General features: G+C 34.8%; 1 protein-coding gene across 3 annotated transcripts in view; it reads left to right on the top strand.

Annotated features, from left to right (window-relative positions):
* The first annotated feature begins 9,024 nt into the window (after positions 1–9,024).
* Positions 9,025–23,946, top strand: part of COX10 (cytochrome c oxidase assembly factor heme A:farnesyltransferase COX10) — a 76,324-nt gene continuing 61,402 nt past the window's right edge. Inside the window, exons 1-4 of one of the 3 annotated variants that reach the window (XM_074312021.1) lie at positions 9,043–9,179; positions 10,996–11,091; positions 12,911–13,044; positions 15,414–15,735. In XM_074312021.1, coding sequence (XP_074168122.1) covers positions 12,952–13,044; positions 15,414–15,735 — 415 coding nt within the window. In that variant the 5' untranslated portion in view covers positions 9,043–9,179; positions 10,996–11,091; positions 12,911–12,951. Of the gene's footprint in view, positions 9,180–10,995; positions 11,092–12,317; positions 12,550–12,910; positions 13,045–15,413; positions 15,736–23,946 lie in introns of those variants that run through there. The other 2 variants (XM_074312020.1, XM_074312022.1) reach the window with 2 other exon arrangements.

Below are 23,946 nucleotides of genomic sequence, written 5' to 3'. Positions count from 1 at the left end.
CTCTCGACTCCAAAGACTAGAGTGCTCCAGTGTCTCGGACTTGTAAGTCAGACGCCCAATAGGAGATCGCGTCTACTTCATTACGAAACTTAGTCTGGGACCTATCGGCGCTCTTTACGTCAAGCGCTCGGCCTAGGTTGGCCAACGACTCTGTCCAATGAGAACGAGTCAGTTACCATCTTTCTTTTTCCTTTCCGCTCGACTCCAAAGACTAGAGTGCTCCAGTGTCTCGGACTTGTAAGTCAGACGCCCAATAGGAGATCGCGTCTACTTCATTACGAAACTTAGTCTGGGACCTATCGGAAAGCCCAAGTGAGGGGCGGAGCCTGGCAGTCCTTTTAAAGCTGTATAGATTTAGGATTTTCTTAACCTTTTTCTATAGCATTCTGGCAAAGTTTGTGGATCCCTTCTCAGAATAATGTTTACAAATACATAACACAAAATATATAAGATTATAAGAAAAGCCAATCATATTGAAATCTACATATCAAATTTTTTTTTTAAAGTTCATGCATTCCAAAAACCCCTAAAGTAAAGAAAACTGGAATAGTTAGTGATCAAGGTGATCCTCTATAGGACTAGTTCTCAGGTTTGTATATTAACCCTGTATTTCAAAATATGACATCTCTAGATTATTGTGAATATCACAATAATGATGATTCACGCAATATAGTATCATTGCAATGCAAAGGACATTTCACAACTATGTAAGGTAGTAAGTATACTAACAAATTTACCTTGTTTTACAGACTAGCAAAGGGAAATCAACTGATTTGTCTGTGGTTTTGCAGACTGTCAGAAAAAGAATATGAAGATATACTGATTCTTTCAGGTCGAATGCTTTTTTGCATTTTTAAGACTTTTATAAATAATGCAATATTGTGGTCTCATTGATGTGGGTGATTATCTTCAGAGTTACCAGAATGCCTGTAAAATATCAAACCATCTTAGCAGCTGGTCATATGGTAGTGATGCAATTGGATTTTCTTTTTTCCTGGTATCATTATCTAGCTACAACACTTTTCTTTTCCTGATAGGCTACACTAAGAATTCCTTTTTTGTTAAGAGAACTTTTCAACAAATTGAGCATTCCTTCCTACTATAAGTTGCCACTTTGTTAATTTTTCTATGTCTTATTCAACTTGCCTGAAATATCTATCCAAAACCGAATTGCACTCCACAGAGACTTTGTAGAGTTCTATATGTCATTGATTAGAAGCCTTACCTGTGAGATCATTATGATGAGTAGCAAATGATGAGTAGTAAATTGAGGTGTAAACAAAGATGGATCAGTTCCTTTTCTCTCTCTCCTTCCTTCCCCAAAGTAACCAATGGCGGGTTCGGCAGCAAAGGAATTTGCTACTTAATGCTGTATGGAAACATAGTCTTTATTGATTAGAATGGAAACACCGGAGAGCCGGTGGGCAAAATGGCTGCGTGGTACAAGGCCATTTGCAAAGAGAAGATTCCAGTTCTCTCTTTTATGCAGTGATGTAGGGAAGTTCCTGAGAGTGATGTAAATTAAGATAAGGATTCTCTTGTTATCTTTTGGAGACAGACAGAAGTCTCTTCCCAAAAGGAATTTCCTGATGCCATTTGGTCTATCTGAGCAGATTAGAATGGGGGCTGTAAAACCCTGGCCACCTCAGATAGCCCAAACTAGTTTAACCAGATCTTGTATCAAAGGTCCAAGTCCCAAAGGAAGTTGTAGATCAAACAAAGAATACCAAAGGGGCTACCGCCCTCAACACTTATTCATGCCTCCACCAATATTTTGAGAATTCTGAGGCCAGAATGTCCCATCTGCTGTACTCCCCCCAGCTTATTATTTATTTGTTCTAATTTTAATTCATTTTGAACTTATTAAGGACTCCCCCCAAAATACATTTCCATATATACAGCACAACCTAAAAAGTGAGGTCACTATAAAACCATAAATTTACATTTCATACTGTTTACTGTTTTAAACTCTATAAGTACTACTTGTCTTTTTCAAAATATCTCTGCTTCCTCCACTTCCATCTAAATTTCTTATTTTCTCTACTGTGAAATTTTGATATTTCTTCCTCCTCCCATAGAGATGACTACCATTAGGCACAAATGTATATGTATAAGTAAAGTCATATTTTATAAACTTTCTCTGGAGGCAAATAGCATCTTCCTACATAGCTTCTTTGTAATTAATTTGGGTTTTTATAATACTCAAAATGATTAGCTCACAAGTGTTCTAAACAATTTAAGAATAATGTTATTACTGTGTACGATGTTCTCTTGGTTTTGCTCATTTCACTCTGTTATTTTGTACAAGTCTTTCTATGCCTTTCTAAAATTGCCTGACTTGTCATTTTTATAGCACAATAGTATTTTGTCATGATCATATAACACAACTTGTTCAGCCATTCCCCAATTAATGGACATCCATCCAATTTTCAATTCCTTGTCATAACAAAGAGAGCAGCTATAAATATTTTAGAACATATAGGTCCTTTTCTTTTTCCCCAATCATCTTGTGAAACAGACGTAATAATGATACTGCTGATTCAAAGGGCATAGGCAATTTAATTGGATGTAATTCCAGATTTCTCCCCAAAATAATTTGATTAATTCACAGTTTCACCAACAATGAATTAATATCCCAATGTTTCCACATTTCTTGTAACATTTCTTGCTTTTCCTTTTAATCATGTTAGCCAATCTGAGAGGTTTAAAGTGATATCTCAAGATTACTTTAATTTGCATTTTTCTATTCAAACTTATAGCATTTTTTCTGATAACTATAAGTTGCTTTGATTTTTTTCTTCAGAAAACTTCCTCTTCATATCCTTTGACAATTTATCAGTTGGGGAACGACTCATAGGTGGAGATGAAGTATGTGTGATAGTGCAACTAGTGTTGAAAAGTGTATTCAGAGAGGCTGTTTTATCAAGAAGGAACCAGGTGTCAATGAAAGCTATAAAATAAGATTTTATTAACTATGAAGCAGGCCTTACAGAGAGGAAATGTGTAGGTAGTTTTAGAAGGAAGCTGAGGTTTGTTCAGGGGGATTTAAAAAAAAAAAAAAAAAAAAAAAAGGGAAGTCAGTGGGAGAACCTAAAATGAATTTTGAATAATGGCTGGTCATTCAGAATTACTGAGATAGATGGGGAATAATAAGATGGGAATGTATTAAAAACTGCAGAATTAATTTTGATAGGTTGCAGGTGTCAGCAATCTGTAGCTAAAAAAGAGCTGGAATAGGGGGAATTTCTAGGCAGGGACAAGGGGACTGCTATGACTATTCAAAGAGAATGTATGGATTGATCATATGGCTCCCCTGTGAGGAAACTTTCCCAGGAATTCCTGAATTGGCTACTGATGACTTTTGATTTCCAGCTCTCAGAAAACCAAGCTGGAACTTTAAATCTGTGACTTTGGAGAATTGCATTTTCTGGAGAACTCCTGAATATTGCCATATCCACCTTTACTGGATAAGGTGAAGAGAGCTAGAGACCGGCATGTTTTATGTGTGTTCTGAAAATTCACTTGGAAAGATATTGGTATCTCGCTAATATAAATATTTTATCATCTTTGATGCTAGAGAAGACTTCACTTAGTTAAGGAAAAAAATTTCCAAATGCATATCTGATTAAAAATACAAATTGATTAATTTTAATTTTTATTATTTTTTTAAAATTAAAGCTTTTTATTTATAAAGCATATGCATGGGTAATTTTTTTCAATATTGACCCTTGCAAAACCTCTTGCTCCAAATTTTCCCCTCCTTCCTCCCACCCCCTCCTCTAGCTGGCAGACAATCCAATACATGTTAGATATGTTAAAATATATGTTAAATCCAACATATGTATACATATTTTTACAGTTATCTTGCTGCACAATAAAAATCAGATCAAGAAGGAAGGAAAAAAAACTGAGAAAGAAAACAAAATGCAAGCAAACAACAACAGAGAGAATGAGAAGGCTATGTTGTGGTCCACACTCAGTTCCCATGATCCTTTCTCTAGGTGTAGATGGCTCTCTTCATCACTGAACACAAGTGGCACTGCTTTGAATCAATTGATGAATTTTTAAAAATAGATGTTTATTTATAATAAAATGAACTCATTTTACTTTTGAAGTTTAGGATTCTTGCCAGCAATATTAGGAACTGATTTGTATAAAAATATTGATGAAGGAATCAAGAAAGAGATTTACCCATCATTAGAAAATAACAAATTCAGAAACATGTTTTGCTTAATCCTTGCTGGGATTAGATACTTTTTTCCTAGCTAATAATGGTCATTATTACCCAATGACCTCAGGGAAGGACCTCCCAGAGAGAAGGGAAAGAAACTTTGAGAAAGACATATTTATATAACATGTTTAAAATTTCCATTAGGCTGTAATATAAAACCGGAGGGCCTAAGACAAAATATCCAGGGAGTGTGTCACTTAGACTCTTAAAAGAGTTTAAGAAGGGCTAATCAGTTAGATATGAGTGGAAGGACATGAGAGAAGGTAACATGAACTTGAATTCTGGTTGCCATTATACAAACTTTGTTCTCCATATCTTGTTCACTGCCTGCTCTTTTTTTCCCCTCTATCTCAACACAAGCCCTCAAATATACAACTCTAAAATCATCAACCCCTTCCATTTTGTTCTCTGAACTATATGCCATAGGTATCAAATTTATTTTCATCTTAAATCATTTTTTCCCCTCTCTTTTGTCTTTCTTTGAGAGCTAGCTCTCTAGATGACACAGCCTGCCTAGAAATTTTTTCCAGAACTAGTAGCAATTCCACTTATTCTCCCAACTTGGTAGTTGAGATGGAGAAGTGGGAATATTCTTTGCCCCCTTTTGCCACTATCAGTTCTCTAATTCCATCACTCAATAATTTTTCCTTTGAAATTTAATCAATCCATATCTATAACTCAATCAAAATTCTGGATACTCTTTTTCTTTCCTTAATCAATTAAGTTTCCTTAATCAGTTCAGTGACAGTCTTATTCTTTTTCTTTTCTTTTTTTTAACCTCTTAGAAGCAGCTTGGTATTGCAATGAATAAAGTGGTAGGTCTGGAGTCAGGAAGATCTGAATTAAAATCTGACCTTAAATAATTGTTGGGTGTGTGACCCTGAAAAAAATCACTTTACCTTTATTTATTTTAGTTTCTTTAAGTGTAAAATGGAGATAATAACAGCACTTCCCACTCAGAGTTGTTGTGAGGATCAAATGAGATAATATCTTAACTTAATATAGTATAGTACTTGGCACATTTATGTGGATAAATTGAGTGATGAGGTCTTTGAGATTTTCTTCCCCCTTTTTTCCTTCCTCAAAATAGATATTAATGAGGAATGGTGGGAGGGCAAGATTCTGTTTCCAGATGCTATAGCTTGGCTACAAGAATAAAGAACTAGGGAGAGTCTACCCAGTGGTCTATACTATCTTGGGCAACAATAATTTAAAAATCATGAGATAAGACAGACTTTCAAACTTGGGTTTAAATTTTGGTCACAGTGCTCTTATTACTTCATATGCTTAATTAGCCTTGTTAATATTAATTTCTCCTCCCCAGAAGAGCTTAGAGGGGGCCATATTAAGGAGTGTATATAGACAGTGTTTAAGGAAGAATCGAAACTCAGAAGAGACTTAACCAACCAGCACTCTAAAGGAAGGAGCACCTGAGAGTGTAAGAGTTTATTCTGCTTCTATATCAGTGTGTGAGTTCATCAGAGTGTTGCACACTTGCTTTTTGCAAGATAACGAAATAAAAGCTTTCCTCCATATATTCTATCTCTGAGTCAAGTCCTTTCAATTATTCAACCTGCTCATTTCCCATAACCTACTCCCCTCCTCTACTTCAAGTACACAGAGCTGATCTTGCAATAACTCACAAATGTTCCATTTACATATTTATGAACTTTGAAATTCCTTTGATTATAATCTATCATTCCGCCTCCCTATCTGCCTTGAAATCCCAAACCCTCTTCTTTGTCATTATTGTTACTTCTAATCCCAGGCTATCAATCCTGGATTGTTTATACTCTCCTCCCTTCTCTATCAAGACCCTTTAGTGAACTAATCCAACCCTATGTTATCCTGTTCTCATGAATATCCTTCTTCCCTTTAACTCCTATCTTATAACAAGCCTCAGTCTAGTATTACTACTTCTGAACAAAGCTTTTGTTCCTATTGATGTGCTGTTGAACAAAGCTGCAGAAAAATCACAAAACTTCACTGACTGGATCCACTGTAAATTTGTGGTACATAACCTCAACTGGTTTCTAATTGCAGAAAGACAATCAATTTAAACTTCCATGGTTGATGCATTATTCCACTCATTACAGTAGCTTTTCTAAATCTTTTCACCTCCTCCTTCCTCCTCAAATCTTATACTTTTCCCTCCCCCACCTTTCATATTTAATTGGAAAAACTGAAGTCATTCACTGAGAGCTTCCTTTTTTCCCCATCTTGTCATCTCATATACTTTCTGCCACTACCTTTGCTTTTATCCACCTCACATAATAAGGCAGCCCTTCTCTTTGCCAAGGGAAACTCCTCTATATATACAAAGGATCCCATTCCACCATTCCAGGAGAATGTCCTCTTTCTATCATCTCTTTGCTTTAGATTTTTGTCTACTGGCTATTTTCCTATTGCCTGAAACATAATTGTAATATCCCATCCTCAAAAAATTATGATTTGACAAATCTACCTCCACTAGTTATTTATTTTGTTCCTCTCCCTTTTGGGGCTAAATTCCTTAAGGTCATCTATAATAAGTGCTTCAATATCCTTCCTTTCTCTCTTTTTAACTCTATGCAATGTGCATTCTGACTTCATCATTCAATTGAAACTTTTCTTCCAAGTGACCAATGATCTCTCCCTAATTTCCAAAAAAAAATGTCCTTTTCTCAATTTTCATTTTTTTTCTTGACCTCTCTGAAGTCTTTGGCACTATCAACTTCTTCTTGATTCTCTTCTACATTTTGGTGACATTGCTCTATTCTGATTCTCCTCTTATCTGTCTGTCTGCCTACTCGTTCTCATCCTCCTTTAAGAGGATGAGGTCAGAACCATTATCCTAGGCATCTAGATTTTCAATCAGGTAGTACATACTAACTACTAACTGTTGCCTAAGGCTCTGTCCTAGGTCTTCTATATCTTTTAAGTTAGTAATCTCATCAGATCCTACAGATTCTGCTATCATTTTTATACAGCTAATTTACATATATTCCTAACCCAAACTCTCTCCTAATCTTCAGTGTTGTATATCCACCTGTCTATGGATGTCAAGTAGATATCTTAAATTGTCTTAAACTGAAGTCATTATCTTTCACTTCAAACTCTCCCCTCTTCTGGACTTTCCACATCACTGTTAAGATCAGCATCATCTTTCCAGGTGTCTACAGATTCAAAACAATAAAATATTCATTGATTGACCAAAATCCAAGGAGGAAAGTGTCCCACTTGAAGCAGTGTTAATGGTGTCAAATACTTTATCAGTCAAGTGGGTGATAATTAAGAAATGTCATTGGATTTAGCAATGAAGAGGTCATTGATGATTGCAAAAAAACAGCTTTGATGAAGTGATAAGGACAGAAGCCAAACTGCTAGGAATTAAGATGAAAAAGTGGAGGCAAAGAGTAGGGACAATCTTCCCTTCCTATCCCTCAAAGTAATATAGTTTGAATGAGTAGAAATATAAGTAATAATACTTTGAAGGGATTGGGTGAGTCATGTGGAAGTTTTCTGAGGATAGGAGAGATCTGGGCATGTTTGGAAGGAACAGTAAAGAACCAGTAGTGAATGAATATAAGAAAAATAGAGGGAAAAATCATTTATTAAACACTTACTTGTTTGGCACAGGGGACACAAATAGAAAAAGGCGTTGTTCTCAAGGATTTCACATCCTCATTTAAAGAGGGAACACAAAATAGGAAGTCTAGCTTTAGGAGAAAGTACTAAGGATGTATTGGTAGATAAGAAAAGGCTGAAATTAGAGAGAAAGGAGATAATTAAAGTAGCAAGCTTCTGGAGATGGACAAAACTAAAAGTACAAGTAGAGAGATTGGCACTGGGAGAGAGAACTGAAGCAAAGGAAAAGAGCCTGAGGGATGATGCTAGTGGATGCGAATTCTAAAATTCATGAATGGCTTAAGTTTTTTCATTTAAGTATGGGGCAAAGTCCTTTGCTGAAGGAGTTTAAGGAAGTAGTAATGTAGCTGGCAAGATTCAGAATAACTATTTCAGATAGTATGTTAAAGAGTTTATTAGAAAAAAGTAAAAGGATTAGCATGCAGCAGTGAGGATCCAACTGGGACTTTTGGCTTTTTCTGGGGGAAAAAAAAGCAAGAAGATGGCAGTAACCCAAGTTTAGGATTTGGAGGATTCTACATCCATAGGAGCTAAAAGGTTAACTACAGAAAAAGGATGAGAAAAAAAAGTGGAATAGTTCTAAGTATTAATTGGATGTTCCTGTACTCTTCTGGTTTGTAGAATGTCAAGATATTCAGGAAAAGACTGCAGCATTGGAAGCTGAGCCTTCATATGGGATTTATGAAAGGATAGATATGAGTCTCCTTACTTGTGCAAAAGTGTGGGGAATGAAAGCCCACACTAATGATGGCACATATTAAACGATCAATAAGCCTAGTTGCTAGGGTCAGATAACCTATTAATAAGCACTGAATTTTGTCAAATGGGGATACAAAGACAAAAATAAAATAGTTTTCACCTTTCAGGAGTATACATTAAATGGTGGAGCAAAGAATAAATTATGAAAGGAGTAGGTTATAGTATTATGTCGTTATTATGATCATTTCCTTAATTTCCCTTTCTGGTGCTCCTATGTGTACATGAATTCAATTGCACAGGAAGCAGGTCTGTGCTAGCCACACGCAACTGGCAAAACACAGTTAATAAGAGTCCTCCTTCCAGTCCTGGAGAGAAGCTCGGTCTGCCGCTGGCAGCCGTCAGTTCCGGTCTAAGTCTTCCTCTGTCAGCCTCACCCAAAAAACCTTTGGGAACAGCGGCTCCGGAAGTGACGTAAAGGACTGCTCACGGAGTGGGAGGAACAAGATGGCAGCGCCCAGCAGTCTGTGAGGTATAAGGAAGTCCCGCTGACCCCGGCAAGTAGTCTGCAGCATTGGCATTATGACTGTCGGCCCTCATGCACGTGTCTCACTAGTCTTGACAGGTACCGAGTCTTCTAGCTCCCTATCACCCGAAACGTGTGCTCCCTAGTTGTGTTCTGAAACAACCTTGGTAGCCCTTGACAGACTTGCGGCCAGACCAGGGAGAACCCGGAGCGATGGGGGAATATCTGGTTCTCTCTTGCAGCCTCCACAACTCTTTTCAATGATTTTCTACTCACTAGGACTTTAGTTTCTAGGCTGTCACTAGAGAACACCACTCGCATCATCCGTAGGTGTTTGCTGCATTGTCTTGGTGCTGAGAGGATGCATCATGCCAGTAGAATTTTTGGAGCCAATGGATGCTTGTTATTGGGGAGTCCCTGACCACGGACTGACGAGTTGCATTGATCTCATCTTAGCCCTAACAGAGGAGACAACTCTTAGTTCAGTTAGCTTTCTTAGAGTTTATAGAATGTTAGAGCTGGAAGAAACTTAATTGATCATCTAGTTCTGTAGCCTCATTTTGCTGTAGGAGGAAACAAGTTACAAAGGAGTTAATGCGTTGGTGTAAGATCATAAATTTAGAGCTAGGAGGGACCATCTAACAACCCTTTCATTTTATAATGAAGAAACTAGTGCAGAAAAAGCAAATGATTTGCAAAGATCTCCAAACTCTTATTTCAAGGTTTATTCCATTATGCTAATGTTAACAATTTCCTCATTTGAGAAATTCAGTCCCAAAAATGATTCCTTGACCCCACAAAGCAGTTTACTATGAAATGCAAAAGATAGTTAAAGACTATCCTTTTTTAAAAATCAGATCTTAACCTTGTTGCTTTTCTATTCGTTTTTGCTGATCAGAAACTATCAAGTGATTCAAAAAGTTTCTGCATATATAAGAAGTCTTTTTAACTAAGTATCTACTATATATAAAGCACTAGAGATACAAAGAAAAAGTGGAAAAAGTCTTTTATCTCAAATATTTGTTAATAAGGTGATGTAGCAAATACATAGATAAGTAATTTATGAGAGAAATGGGAGGAAAATAGGTAGACCACTAACTACTGGGAGAATCAGGAAAAGAGATTTAGGAAATGACATCTGAGGATGAGAGTTGAAAGGAGATAGGAATTTCAAGTGCTGGAGAGTTCACATTTAAAAAAAAATCTAACTGTCCATTCCTAGCATAATCACCTTAGTTTAGACTATTATCCCTCCCTCCCTTCCTTCCTCCCTCCCTCCTTTCCTTTCCTTCCTTCTTCCCTCCCTCCCTCGATTCCTTTTCCTTCCTTCCTTCCTTCCTTCCTTCCTTCCTTCCTTCCTTCCTTCCTTCCTTCCTTCCTTCCTTCCTTCCTTCCTTCCTTCTCTCCTTCTTTCCTTCCTTCCTTCCTTCCCCCCTTCCTTCCTTCCTTTCTTTTTCATGTTTGCTAGTTTTCTTTTTTTATTATTATAGCTTTTTATTAGCAAAACATATGCATGGGTGATTTTTCAGCATTGACCCTTGAAAAAACTTCTGTTTCAACTTTTCCCCTCCTTCCCTCCACTCCCTACCCTAGCCCTAGATGGCAGGTAGTCCCACACATGTTAAATATATTAAATTATATGTTAAATACTATATATATATATATATATATATATATATATATATATATATATATATATATACACATATACATATTTATGCAGTTGTCTTGCTACACAAGAAAAATTGGATTTAGAAAGAAGGTAAAAATAACCTGGGAAGAAAAAGAAAAATGCAAGCAAACACTAACAGAAAAAATGGAAATGCTATGTGTGGTCCACACTCATTTTCCAGTGTTCTTTTGCTGGGTGTAGCTGGTTCAATTGGAACTGATTTATATTCTCTCATTTTTGAAGATAGCCACTTCCATCAGAATTGATCCTCATATACTATTGTTGTTGAAGTGTATAATAATCTCCTGGTTCTGCTCATTTCACTCAGCATCAGTTCATGTAAGTCTCTCTGAGCCTCTCTGTATTCATCTTGCTGGTCATTTCTTACAGAACAATATTCCATAACATACATATATATGATTTACCCAGCCATTCTCCAATTGATGGGCATCCGTTCAATTTCCAGTTTCCAGCCACTACCAAAAGGGCTGCCACAAACATTTTTGTACATGTGGGTCCCTTTCCAACTTCTTTAATATCTGTTTGGGATATAAGCCTAGTAGTAACACTGCTGGATCAAATGGTATACACAGTCGACAACTTTTTTAGCATAGTTCCAAATTGCTCTCCAGACTGGTTGGATCCATTCACTACTCCACCAACTAAAATACATCAGGGTCCCAGTTTCCCCACATCCCTCCAACATTTGTCACTACCTTTTCCTATTATCTTAACCAATCTGAGAGGTGTGTAGTGGTATCTCAGCGTTGGCTTAATTTTCATTTCTCTGATCAATAATTATTTGGAACACCTTTTCATATGGGTAGAAATAGTTTCAATTTGATCATTTGAAAATTGTCTGTTCATATCCTTGGACCATTTATCAATTGGAGAATGGCTTGATTTCTTATAAATTTGAGTCAATTCTCTATATATTTTGGAAATGAGGCCTTTATAAGAATCTTTAACTGTAAAGATGTTTTCCCAGTTTATTGCTTCCCTTCTAATCTTGTCTGCATTAGTTTTGTTTGTATAAAAGCTTTTTAACTTGATATAAATAAAATTTTCTGTTTTGTGATCAATAATGACCTCTAGGTCTTCTTTGGTCACAAATTCCTTCTCCACTACAGGTCTGAGAGGTAAACTATCCTAGGTCCTAATTTATTTATAATCTCATTCTTTATGCCTAGGTTATGAATCCATTTTGATCTTATCTTAGTGTACTGTGTTAAGTATGGGTCAATGCCTAGTTTCTGCCATACTAATTTCCAATTTTCCCAGCAGTTTTTGTTAAATAATGCATTCTTATCCCAAAAGTTGGGGTTTTACCTTTTAATCCGCTTTTAAAATTGGGGTTGATTAAAACACTGATTAGGTTGATAACCTCTTTGGAGGCTTAATCATTAAAAATATGAATTTTAGGTAGCTTTGAGGTTCTTATTAGTTCCATAATTCAGTATTAACTATTGTTATTTGTAAGGATGCGGTTCCCGCAAAACAAGAGAAGGGAATTGTAAGGGCCCTTTAAATGGGCGGTGTCACAGCCCAACAGGAGATTAAGCGGCCCAGAAGTAATCTCTGTGGGTATAGGACTGCCCTGTGGGTGGGATCCTGTCCATATTGAGATAGCTTCATAATGGGTGACGACTCTCTCGCTGGTTGGCTGTGTGTGTGACCTCACGGGCCCTTTATAAGGCCACTGCAAATAGCAATCTCTCTCTTTAACCTGGCACTCTTTAACCTGGCTCCCTAACTGGGGTAGCCAAGCCAAACCAAGCTGATGGATAGCCCAGAGAGGTAAGAAGTCTGGTAGTGAACACGTGGGTCTTCAGACCAGGTGTTCAATAGGGAGCTGACAAGTCAGGGCATTATGTGAGTAGATATAGTAAAGGCTTTTAAGATTACACGTGGCTGTTCTTGAGCGTGCTACCGGTTATTAAACTATAGATTCAAGAAATCGTGGCCAGAGACCTTTGAAGGCCTCAGAGGAGGCAAGCTGGGTAGAGTTGACACTGCAAAGGTCAGTGGTCAAAGGTACTCTGTTGGGCCTAGGGCGGACTAGTAATTGTAACTGCCAGGAGGGCATGTTTGATCACTGATTAGATTTAATGATTCTTGTGGTAAGTTGAATTATCCTTTTTTTTTCTTTTCAATGTAGGCCAGATAGGAGCATGTATCTGTCACCTAAAAAGAAGAACCATGCAGCAGACACCTCAGAGACACATGTTTGTTTTAAAGAATGTTAATAAACAATGGATTACATTTCAGCACCTTAATTTCCTCAAGCACATGGTAAGTTTAGAAGAATATCTCAAAAGTCTTTGGAAAACTTTTGTTAAGCTGTTGTTATTTGGTATTTTCTTCAGTTTAGAAACTTTAATATTATGTTTTGGTAGTTTTTTCTGAAGTAAATCTGAATTCTCAGTCATAATGTTAAAAAGTATGGTCTTGAATTTGCTCATTCATTTTGAAGAAATGTCTAAATTTCTCTCATAAATAGACTAAGCTAAAATAAGGAAAACCTGTGGTTATTATTCATGAGGCCTTGAATAAATCATTAAATTTCTTTGAATCTCAATTTTATTGTTATTTAATAGAATTAGTAACATTGGTACTACCTATTTTAAAGTTTGTTGAAAGTACTTGGTGAAGCAAAGTGCTATGTAAAGCATAAGTTATTGTTTTTCAAATATATGAATGTGTAATTGATAACATTCATTCTTCTTACAGTGACTCATTTTTTAAAAATTCCAAGTACAAAAAAAAAAAAAAGAAAGAAAAAGGGGAAAAAAATAAATCCCAAGTACATAAAGAAGATTCTCTTAATTTTATTTTAAATTCATTCATTTCAACATACTTTATTAAGTATCTACTATATGCAAGGAACTGTGTTAGATACTGGGAGTATAAATACAGAAATGAAAAATCATTCTTGCTCTCAAGGAACCTTCACATAGGTACAAGATCATAAGTTCAGGGAAAGAAAGGATCTCAGAAGTCATCTAGTCAACCCCTTTATTGACAGATGAAGAACTTGCTGGGCCAGGGGAGGTTAAATAACTTGCTATGGTCATAAAGTAACAAATATCCAAGGCAGAATTTGAGCCTAAGTCCTATTTCTGAGTCACAGTTATTCATTTAGAAAATACAACTTATAAGATAAGTAAATAAAAGATATTTGAGAAGGGGAAAAGCACTAAAAATTAGAGGAATTAGAGAAGGTTTCCTAAAGGAGAGATGGTACCTAAACTGAGCAATAGTTTGCTTTATCACAAAGTAGTGTTCATTTATGAAACCTTTACATTACTATATTGCCTGCTTTGAGCTAGATGGACAAAGGCTTCCTATTTATTCCCAGTGGTGGTATTTTCCACCATTTTTATAAACTACAATGGATCAGAATGTTTAGGTCAGAAGTTTGAAGGCAAAAAATAATGCTTTATTAAGGAATTTTATCAAATTCATGAATTGGAATTCATGGTTTTTTTTTGTTTTTACATTTATTCATTTTAAAAATTATGAATTCTATATTCTCTCCCTATCTATAGTCTCTCTCTACCACCCATTGACAAGGCAGGCAATATGACATTCACTTTACATCTGAAGGCATGCGAAATATATTTCCATATTAACTATGTTGTATTTTCCTCCCCCAAAGCTCCAAAAGCATGAAAAATAGAGAAAAAAAAATGCCTCAGTCTGCACTTAAGAGTTCTTCAGTTCTCTCTCTGAAGGTGCATATTATTTGTTTTCATGAGTTCTCTAAAATTGTTGTGAATTGATCAGAATCGCAAAGTCTTTCAAAACTGACCATGGTTACAATATTTTTATTACTTTGCACAATATTCTTCTGGTTCTTCTCACTTTATACTCATATAAATCTTCCCAGGTTTTTCTGAATCTATCTCCTTCATCATTTCTTATACTACAATGGTATTCTATCACATGGGGCAGCTATATGGTCCAAATAACATTTTATATGAAAATCAATTGGAAGAATTTTTTCTTGGTGAGGAGATGTTGGGGAGATATGATAGCTTCAAGTGTTTGAAAAAATGCCATATTAAACAGAGATTAGATTTTTTTTTTTTTTGCTTTATTTGAGAGGACATAATCCAAAGTAATAACTTAAAGTTATGGAGATATTTCAACTCAGTTTATAAAATTAAATTAAAAACCTTTCCTAACAATTAGATCAATCCAAAAGCTATTCGGGAAAATACTGAGTTACCTCCCCATCCTACCTTTTACCCACCAATGCATATCTTTAAATATAGCCTAGATGACTCTTTCTGAGATATTGTAAAGAGAATTTCTTATCACAAATGGTATGAATTGTATGTCCTCTAAGAACTCTTTCACCTTTGAAGTTCTGTCTGTGTGTTAGTGGGCCAAGAATTAAAAAGCCAAGACATTAAGCAAAGAGAATAAGCAAAGATTAAATTACTAAGCTGGAATTTGGAAATATGAAGATTAGGATCTGGTGTGAAATAATAGTTACACAAAAACACATTAAATGAATGCATTAAAATGTCGTTGAAAGTAAAAGGAAATGCTCTTCACTTTTTGTGGCAATTAATTTTAATTTTGAATGCCTAAAATAACTTTATTTGAAAGTATTCTATGTATTAGTCTTATAGTAAAATACATTTTTCATTCAGTATATAATGCAGTTGAACAGAAACCTCAACCAGCAAGTAAAACCCAAGCCAGAACCAAGGGCACCTGTGTTTCTTGAGAAAACATCATCGAATCAAGCCAAAACAGTTGTTCAGGAGATCAGATCAATTTCACTTCCCAATCTACCATTATCTAAATTTTCAAATCCGAAAGAGTTGAAAGAATTAGAAACTACATCAATAGTTGAAAGCCTAGGAGGAATGGGGACAGAGTCCAAAGATGAAAAGCAGTGGAAAGAGATGAAACTACAGTTGGATGATTTACCAGGAATTTTGGCTCGGCTGTCTAAAATTAAACTTACAGGTACATTTCTTATTTTCATTATATTAGTTTTTTTTTCTTTCATTTTCATGTTTACTTACAAATATGTAAATTTTGCTTAACATATAACAAAATAATTTATTAATATTGGGACTCTTAATATTGGTTTTGTTTTTCATTGAACTTTAATATAAATTTGAATATATTTTGAATTGTTTTATTTCATATATTGCAAGGGTACTATTCTAAAATTATATTCTCTTCTACTTAATGTGCTTAAAATATATTGACATGTTAACTTTTACTTCAGTTGTATTTCTAGTTCAACTTTACATTAAAGAAGCATTTGAGAGGGAAGGCTGTTATATTTGAGTTTCTATATAATAATGGGAGAATAACAAACTATTATAAATAGTATAACACTGACTACTGGCTACCCTCAGCTCATATATCTGGGTGACTAAGTGTTGTTCTAGATATGACAGCTCATTAAGGGAATTGTTTTGGCTGGATATACCCTGATAGGTCTTTCCTGTAATAACTTATAGTGTAGAAGTCTATTCTTTTTTCCCCAAAAGGTTCTAGTCTCAAACAAATTAGGAATATGGGAAGAATATAATGGGAGAGAGTACTAAGGTAAGCCCCCAAAAGAAAAGCATTGATAAATCTCGTAGGCAAGATCTTGCCAGGTTCTATATATGGGAAATGGAAAACTCCACCCATAGAACAGTAATTAGACCAACAGTAATTAGACCTGCAATAATTAGCATTATCTTGGGATTGGGGCAATCTATAAAGCAGATCCCAATCAGTGACAGAAAATGCCTAGATGGAACAGACTAGAATGAATACCTTTGAAGCTTTAATTGTATGGAAAAAAAGAGAGTGACCAGATAATTATAGACATCATGAATCAGAAAATGAAAGTCTAGACTAGACTGAAAGGTCTATGAAGAAAATGAGATAAATCCTTTTTGGAAAAGAACACCAAAAATGAAATTGAATAACAAATAGAACTAGTCAAAGGGAAAAAGAGGAAGGGGAAATCTGCTTTCTTAATAGAGAGGAAAATTGGGAGTAAAGATTTTAATGACCAACTAAAGCAGGAGAGAAAAAGGAGCTAATAAAAAATTCTAAAGGCAAAAGGGTAACAAGAGGAGGGAATTGGGGATGAAGGGAAGAGAGGCAATATGAAGTCACATTACAGGATTAAAGTAAAAATTAAAGTAAAATAATTTAAAGAGCAAAGATCATAACTTTAAACGTATAAGACAGATGAAGAAAGAATAAGTGAAATAATTTTAAATGTTAACAGATTAAACAATACAATAAAACAAAAAAGGTGATATTGAATAAAGAAAACAAAAACTCTCTACATTTCTACAAAACCTTCCATTAGAAGGAAAACATTTTTTAAAGGTATACATAAAATAAAACTGAAAGGATAAAAAGAAATTTGTGCATCAAATGAATCCAGTCCAGCATGCTTTCTGACAAGACAAAAAGAAACATCCCCAAAATAAAAAGGGATAAACAAGGAAAAGATATTACTGTGAAAGGAAACATAAGTTAATGAATCAATCTCAGTAATATACCTATTTGCTCCAAATGCTTTCGCATCCAAATTCATAAAATAATTTTATGAGTTTATTTTTAAAAATTAATTTATTTATTAATTTTATAATTATAAAAATTTTTTGACAGTACATATACATGAGTAATTTTTTAAAAAATTTTTTTATTTAAAAAAATTTTTTTATAATAATATCCCTTGTATTCATTTTTCCAAATTATCCCCCCCCTCCCTCCACTATCTCCCCCCGATGACAGACAATCCCATACATTTTACATGTGTTACAATATAACCTAGATACAATATATGTGTGTAAATACCATTTTCTTGTTGCACATTAAGTATTAGATTCCGAAGGTATAAGTAACCTAGGTAGATAGACAGTAGTGCTAACAATTTACATTCACTTCCCGGTGTTCCTTCTCTGGGTGTAGTTATTTCTGTCCAATGAGTAATTTTTTTTTAATAACATTATCCCTTGTATTCATTTTTCCAAATTTTCCTCTCCCTTCCTCTACACCCTCCCCTAGATGACAGGCAATTCCATACATATTACATGTATTACAGTATAACCTAGATACAATATATGTGTGTAAATACCATTTTCTTGTTGCACGTTAAGAATTGGGTTCTGACAGTTTAAGTAACCTGGGTAGAAAGACAGTAGGGCTAACAGTTTACATTCAATTCCCAGTGTTCCTTCTCTGGGTATAATTGTTTCTGTCCATCATTGTTCAACTGGAAGTGACTGGGATCTTCTTTATGTTGAAGATATCCACTTCCATCAGAATATATCTTCATACAGTATTGTTGTTGAAGTGTATACACTGCCATCAGAATATATCTTCATACATTATTGTTGCTGAAGTGTATAGTGATCTTCTGGTTCTGCTCATTTCACTCAGCATCAGTTCATATAAGTCTCTCCAAATCTCTCTGCATTCAACCTGCTGGTCATGTCTTACAGAGCAATAATATTCCATAACCTTCATATACCATAATTTACCCAACCATTCTCCAATTGATGGACATCCATTCATTTTCCAGTTTCTACCACTATGAAAAGAGCTGCCACAAACATTTTGGCACATATAGGTCCCTTTTCCTTCTTTAGTATTTCCTTGGGATATAAGCCCAGTAGTAGCACTGCTGGATCAAAGGGTATGCACAGTTTGATAATTTTTTGGGCATAGTTCCAAATTGCTCTCCAGAACGGCTGGATTCTTTTACAACTCCACCAATAATGCATTAGTGTCCCAGTTTTCCCACATCCCCTCCAACATTCATCATTATTTCTTCCTGTCATCTTAGCCAATCTGACAGGTGTGTAATGATATCTCAGAGTTGTCTTAATTTGCATTTCTCTGATCAGTAGTGATTTGGAACACTTTCATATGAGTGGATATAGTTTCAATTTCACCATCGGAGAATTGTCTGTTCATATCCTTTGACCATTTATCAATTGGAGAATGGTTTGATTTCTTATAAATTAGGGTCAGTTTTCTATATATTTTGGAAATGAGACCTTTATCAGAACCTTTAACTGTAAAAATATTTTCCCAATTTTGTTACTTCCCTTCTAATCTTATTTGCATTAGTTTTGTTTGTACAGAAACCTTTTAGTTTGATGTAATCAATAATGATCTCAAGTTCTCCTGTGGTCATAAATTCCTTCCTCCTCCACAGGTGTCTGAGAGGTAGACTATCCTCTATTCCTCTAATTTATTTATGGTCTCATTCTTTATGCCTAAATCATGGACCCATTTTGATCTTATCTTGGTATATGGTGTTAAGTGTGGATCCATATCTAATTTCTGCCATACTAATTTCCAGTTTTCTCAACAGTTTTCTTTCAAATAATGAATTATTATCCCAATTGTTAGTATCTTTGGGTTTGTCAAACATTAGATTACTTTAGTGGTACCCTTTTTTGTCCTTTGTACCTAATCTGTTCCACTGATCGATTGGTTTTTTCTTAGCCAATACCAAATGGTTTTGGTGACTGCTGCTATATAATGTAGCTTTAGATCAGGTACACCTAAACCACCTTCATCAGACTTTTTTTTCATTAATGCCCTTGAAATTCTCGACCTTTTATTCTTCCATATGAATTTTGTTATTTTTTCTAGGTCATTAAAATAGTTTCTTGGGAGTCTGATTGGTATAGCACTAAATAAATAGATTAATTTGGGGAGTATTGTCATCTTTATTATATTCGCTCAGCCTATCCATGAGCACTGAATGTCTTTCCAGTTATTTAAATCTGACTTTATTTTTGTGGCAAGTGTTTTGTAATTTTTCTCATATAATTCCTGACTTTTCATTGGTAGATGGATTCCCAAATATTTTATACTCTTGACATCCGTTTTGAATTTCTCTTTGTATCTCTTGCTGTTGCATTTTGTTGGTGATATATAAAAATGCTGAGAATTTATGTGGATTTATTTTGTATCCAGCAACTTTGCTAAAGTTGTGAATTATTTCTAATAACTTTTTATTAGAATCATATCATCTACAAAGAGTGACAGTTTGATTTCCTCATTACCTACTCTCATTCCTTTAATCTCTTTCTCGACTCTTATTGCCGAGGTTAGCCTTTCTAATACAATATTGAATAGTAATGGTGATAGTGGGCACCCTTGTTTCACTCCTGATCTTACAGGGAAAGGTTCTAGTTTATCGCCATTACATATGATGTTTACTGACAGTCTTAAATATATGCTCCTGACTATTTTAAGGATTAGTCCATTTATTCCTATACTCTCAAGTGTTTTTAGTAGGAATGGATGTTGTGTTTTATCAAATGCTTTTTCTGCATCTTTTCAGATGATCATATGTTTTTTTATTAATTTGATTATTAATATGGTCAATTATACTAATACTTTTCCTAATATTAAACCAGCCCTGCATTCCTGGTATAAATCTTACTTGATCATAGTGTATTATCCTGGGGATGATTTTCTAAAGTCTTTTTTGTTAATATTTTATTTAAGATTTTAGCATCAATATTCATTAAGGAAATTGGTCTATAGTTTTCTTTCTCAGTTTTCAACCTACCTGGTTTAGGTATCAGTACCATGTCTGTGTCATAAAAGGTATTTTGTAGGACTCCTTCAACCCCTATTTTTAAAAATATTTTTTATATCACACTGGAATTAATTATTCTTTAAATATTTGGTAGAAGTCACATGTAAATCCATCTGGTCCTGGAGATTTTTTCTTAGGGAGTTGATTAATACCTTGTTCTATTTCTTTTTCTGAAATGGGACTATTTAAGCAATTTATCACCTCTTCTGTTAATCTAGAAAGCCTATATTTTTGGAGGAAGTCATCCATTTCACTTAAGTTATCAAATTTATTGGCATAAAGTTGGGCAAAGTAACTCCTAATTATTGCTCTAATTTCCTCTCCATTAGTGGAAAGATTCCCCTTTTCATTTTTAAGACTAACAATTTGATTTTCCTCTTTCCTTTTTCTGATCAGATTTACCAAAGGTTTATCTATTTTATTGGCTTTTTCATAAAACCAACTCTTGGTTTTATTTATTAATTCAATAGTTTTTTTTTTTACTTTCAATATTATTGAATTCTCCTTTTAATTTTAGTATTTCAAGTTTAGTTTTTGGTTGGGGGTTTTTAATTTGGTCTTTTTCTAGCTTTTTAAGTTGCAGGCCCAATTCATTCATCTTCTCTGTCTCTATTTTGTTCAAATAAGATATAAAATTTCCCCTTATTACTGCTTTAGCTGCATCCCACAAATTTTGGTATGATGTCTCATCGTTGTCATTATCTTGGGTGAAATTATTAATTGTTTCTATAATTTGCTGTTTCACTCAGTCATTCTTTAAGATGCGATTATTCAGTTTAAAATTACTTTTTGGTCTATTCACCCCTAACTTCTTATTGAATGTAGCTTTTATTGCATTGTTATCTGAGAAGAAGGCATTTACTATTTCTGCCTTCCTGCATTTAATTTTGAGATCTTTATGTCCTAATATATGGTCAATTTTTGTATAGGTTCCATGAACTGCTGAGAAGAAAATAGTCTCCTATCACCATTCAGTTTTCTCCAACGTTCTTATCATACCTAGTTTTTCTAATGTTCTATTTAACTTTTTAATTTCTTTCTTATTTGTTTTGCGGTTTGATTTATCTAATTCTGAGAGTGTAAGGTTGGGATCTCCCACTATTATAGTTTTGCTGTCTATTTCTTCTTGCAACTCTCTTAACTTTTCCTTTAGAAAGTTAGATGCTATACCACTTGGTGCATATATGTTTAGTATTGATATGGCTTCATTGTCTATGCTACCTTTTAGCAGGATATAGTTTCCTTCCTTATCTTTTTTAATTAGATCAATTTCTGCTTTTGCTTGATCTTAGATAAGGATGGCAACCCCTGATTTTTTGGCTTTACCTGAAGCATAATAGATTCTGCTCCAACCTTTTACCTTTATTCTGTATGTATCTCCCTGCTTTAAGTGTGTTTCTTGTAAACAACATGTTGTAGGGTTCTGACTTTTTTTTTTTTTTTTTTTTTGGAATTTTTTTCACAGTATATATGCATGAGTAATTTTTTTTTTAATAATATTATCCCTTGTATTCATTTTTTCAAATTATCCCCCCTTCCCTCCATTCCCTCCCCCCGATGACAGGCAATCCCATACATTTTACATGTGTTACAGTAAAACCTAGATACAATATATGTGTGTAAATACCATTTTCTTGTTGCACATTAAGTATTAGATTCCGAAGGTATAAGTAACCTGGGTAGATAGACAGTAGTGCTAACAATTTACATTCACTTCCCAGTGTTCCATCTCTGGGTATAGTTATTTCTGTCCATCATTGATCAACTGGAAGTGAGTTGGATCTTCTTTATGTTGAAGATATCCACTTCCATCAGAATACATCTTCATACAGCATTGAAGTGTACAGCGATCTTCTGGTTCTATTCATTTCACTCAGCATTAGTTGATGTAAGTCTCTCCAAGCCTCTCTGTATTCCTCCTGCTGGTCATTTCTTACAGAACAATAATATTCCATAACCTTCATATACCATAATTTACCCAACCATTCTCCAATTGATGGGCATCCATTCAACTTCCAGTTTCTAGCTACAACAAAAAGAGCTGCCACAAACATTTTGGCACATACAGGTCCCTTTCCCTTCTTTAGAATTTCTTTGGGATATAAGCCCAGTAGTAGTACTGCTGGGTCAAAGGGTATGCACAGTTTGATAACTTTTTGGGCATAGTTCCAAATTGCTCTCCAGAATGGCTGGATTCTTTCACAACTCCACCAACAATGTATCAGTGTCCCAGTTTTCCCACATCCCCTCCAATATTCATCATTATTTGTTCCTGTCATCTTAGCTAATCTGACAGGTGTATAGTGGTATCTCAGAGTTGTCTTAATTTGCATTTCTCTAATCAATAGTGATTTGGAACACTCTTTCATATGAGTGGATATAGTTTCAATTTCATCATCTGAGAATTGTCTGTTCATATCCTTTGACCATTTATCAATTGGAGAATGGTTTGATTTCTTATAAATTATGGTCAGTTCTCTATATATTTTGGAAATGAGACCTTTGTCGGGTTCTGACTTTTAATCCAGTCTGCTATCTGCCTCCGTTTAATGGGAGAGTTCATCCCACTCACATTTACAGTTAAAATTACTAATTCTGTATTTCCTGCCATCATATTATCCCCTGATTATTCTTTTTTTATCCCTTGACCCCCCTGAACCCCTTCCCCAATATTTAATTTATAGACCCCACTTGTGACACGCAGTCCTCCATTTTTAGTATCCTTCCCCCCTCCTTCCCATTTCTTGTACCTTTCCCTTATTCCCCTTTTATTTTTCCCTTTTCCTCTCCCCCCTTTTAATGAGGTGAGAGAGAATTCTCTAAAAAACAAATATGTCAATTATTTACTCTTTGAACCTACTCTGATGAGAGTAAGATTTACACAGTGTTTCTCCCCCTCTCTAAATTCCTTCAGATGTAGTAGATTTTCTGTGCTTCTTCCTGGGATGTAGTTTCCCTCTTTTTATCTCTCCTTCCCGTTTTTTCCGTTACCATACTCTTCCCTTTACTACTTCCCTTTTTTTTTTTTATATTCTATCAGTAAAATCAAATTATCCATATAGACTTTCTGTATATCCACAACAGAGATACAGTTCTCAAGAGTTCTTTTTACCTTTTCCTGCTTCTCTTCAGTCTTGTTGATGTAGATCAATTATTTTGTTTAAGTCTGGTTTTTTTCTTAGAAACAAATGGAATTCCTCTGTTTCATTAAATGACCATCTTCTTCCATGGAAGACAATGCTAAAGTTAGCTGGGTAGTTTATTCTTGGTTGCAGTCCTTGTTCTTTTGCCTTTCAGAATATCAGGTTCCAGGCCCTTCTATCCTTCATTGTGGAGGCAGCCAGATCTTGAGTGACCCTTATTGTGGCACCTTGATATTTGAATTTTTTTTTCCTAGCTGCTTGCAATATTTTTTCCTTAGTTTGGTAGTTCTGCAGCTTAGCCACAATATTCCGTTGAGTTCTTTTTTTAGGGTCTTTTTCAGAAGGTTTTCAATGAATTCTTTCAACGCCTATTTTCCCTTCTGTTTCTATTATCTCTGGACAGTTCTTTTTAATGATTTCCTATAAAATAGAATCTAGCCTCTTTTTTTG

Source organism: Sminthopsis crassicaudata, chromosome 4 (genome assembly GCF_048593235.1).
Source record: "Sminthopsis crassicaudata isolate SCR6 chromosome 4, ASM4859323v1, whole genome shotgun sequence".
In the NCBI taxonomy this organism is placed as follows: domain Eukaryota; kingdom Metazoa; phylum Chordata; class Mammalia; order Dasyuromorphia; family Dasyuridae; genus Sminthopsis; species Sminthopsis crassicaudata.
The sequence above is the reverse complement of the archived record's forward strand: the minus strand, read 5'-3'. Positions and strand labels throughout refer to the sequence as shown.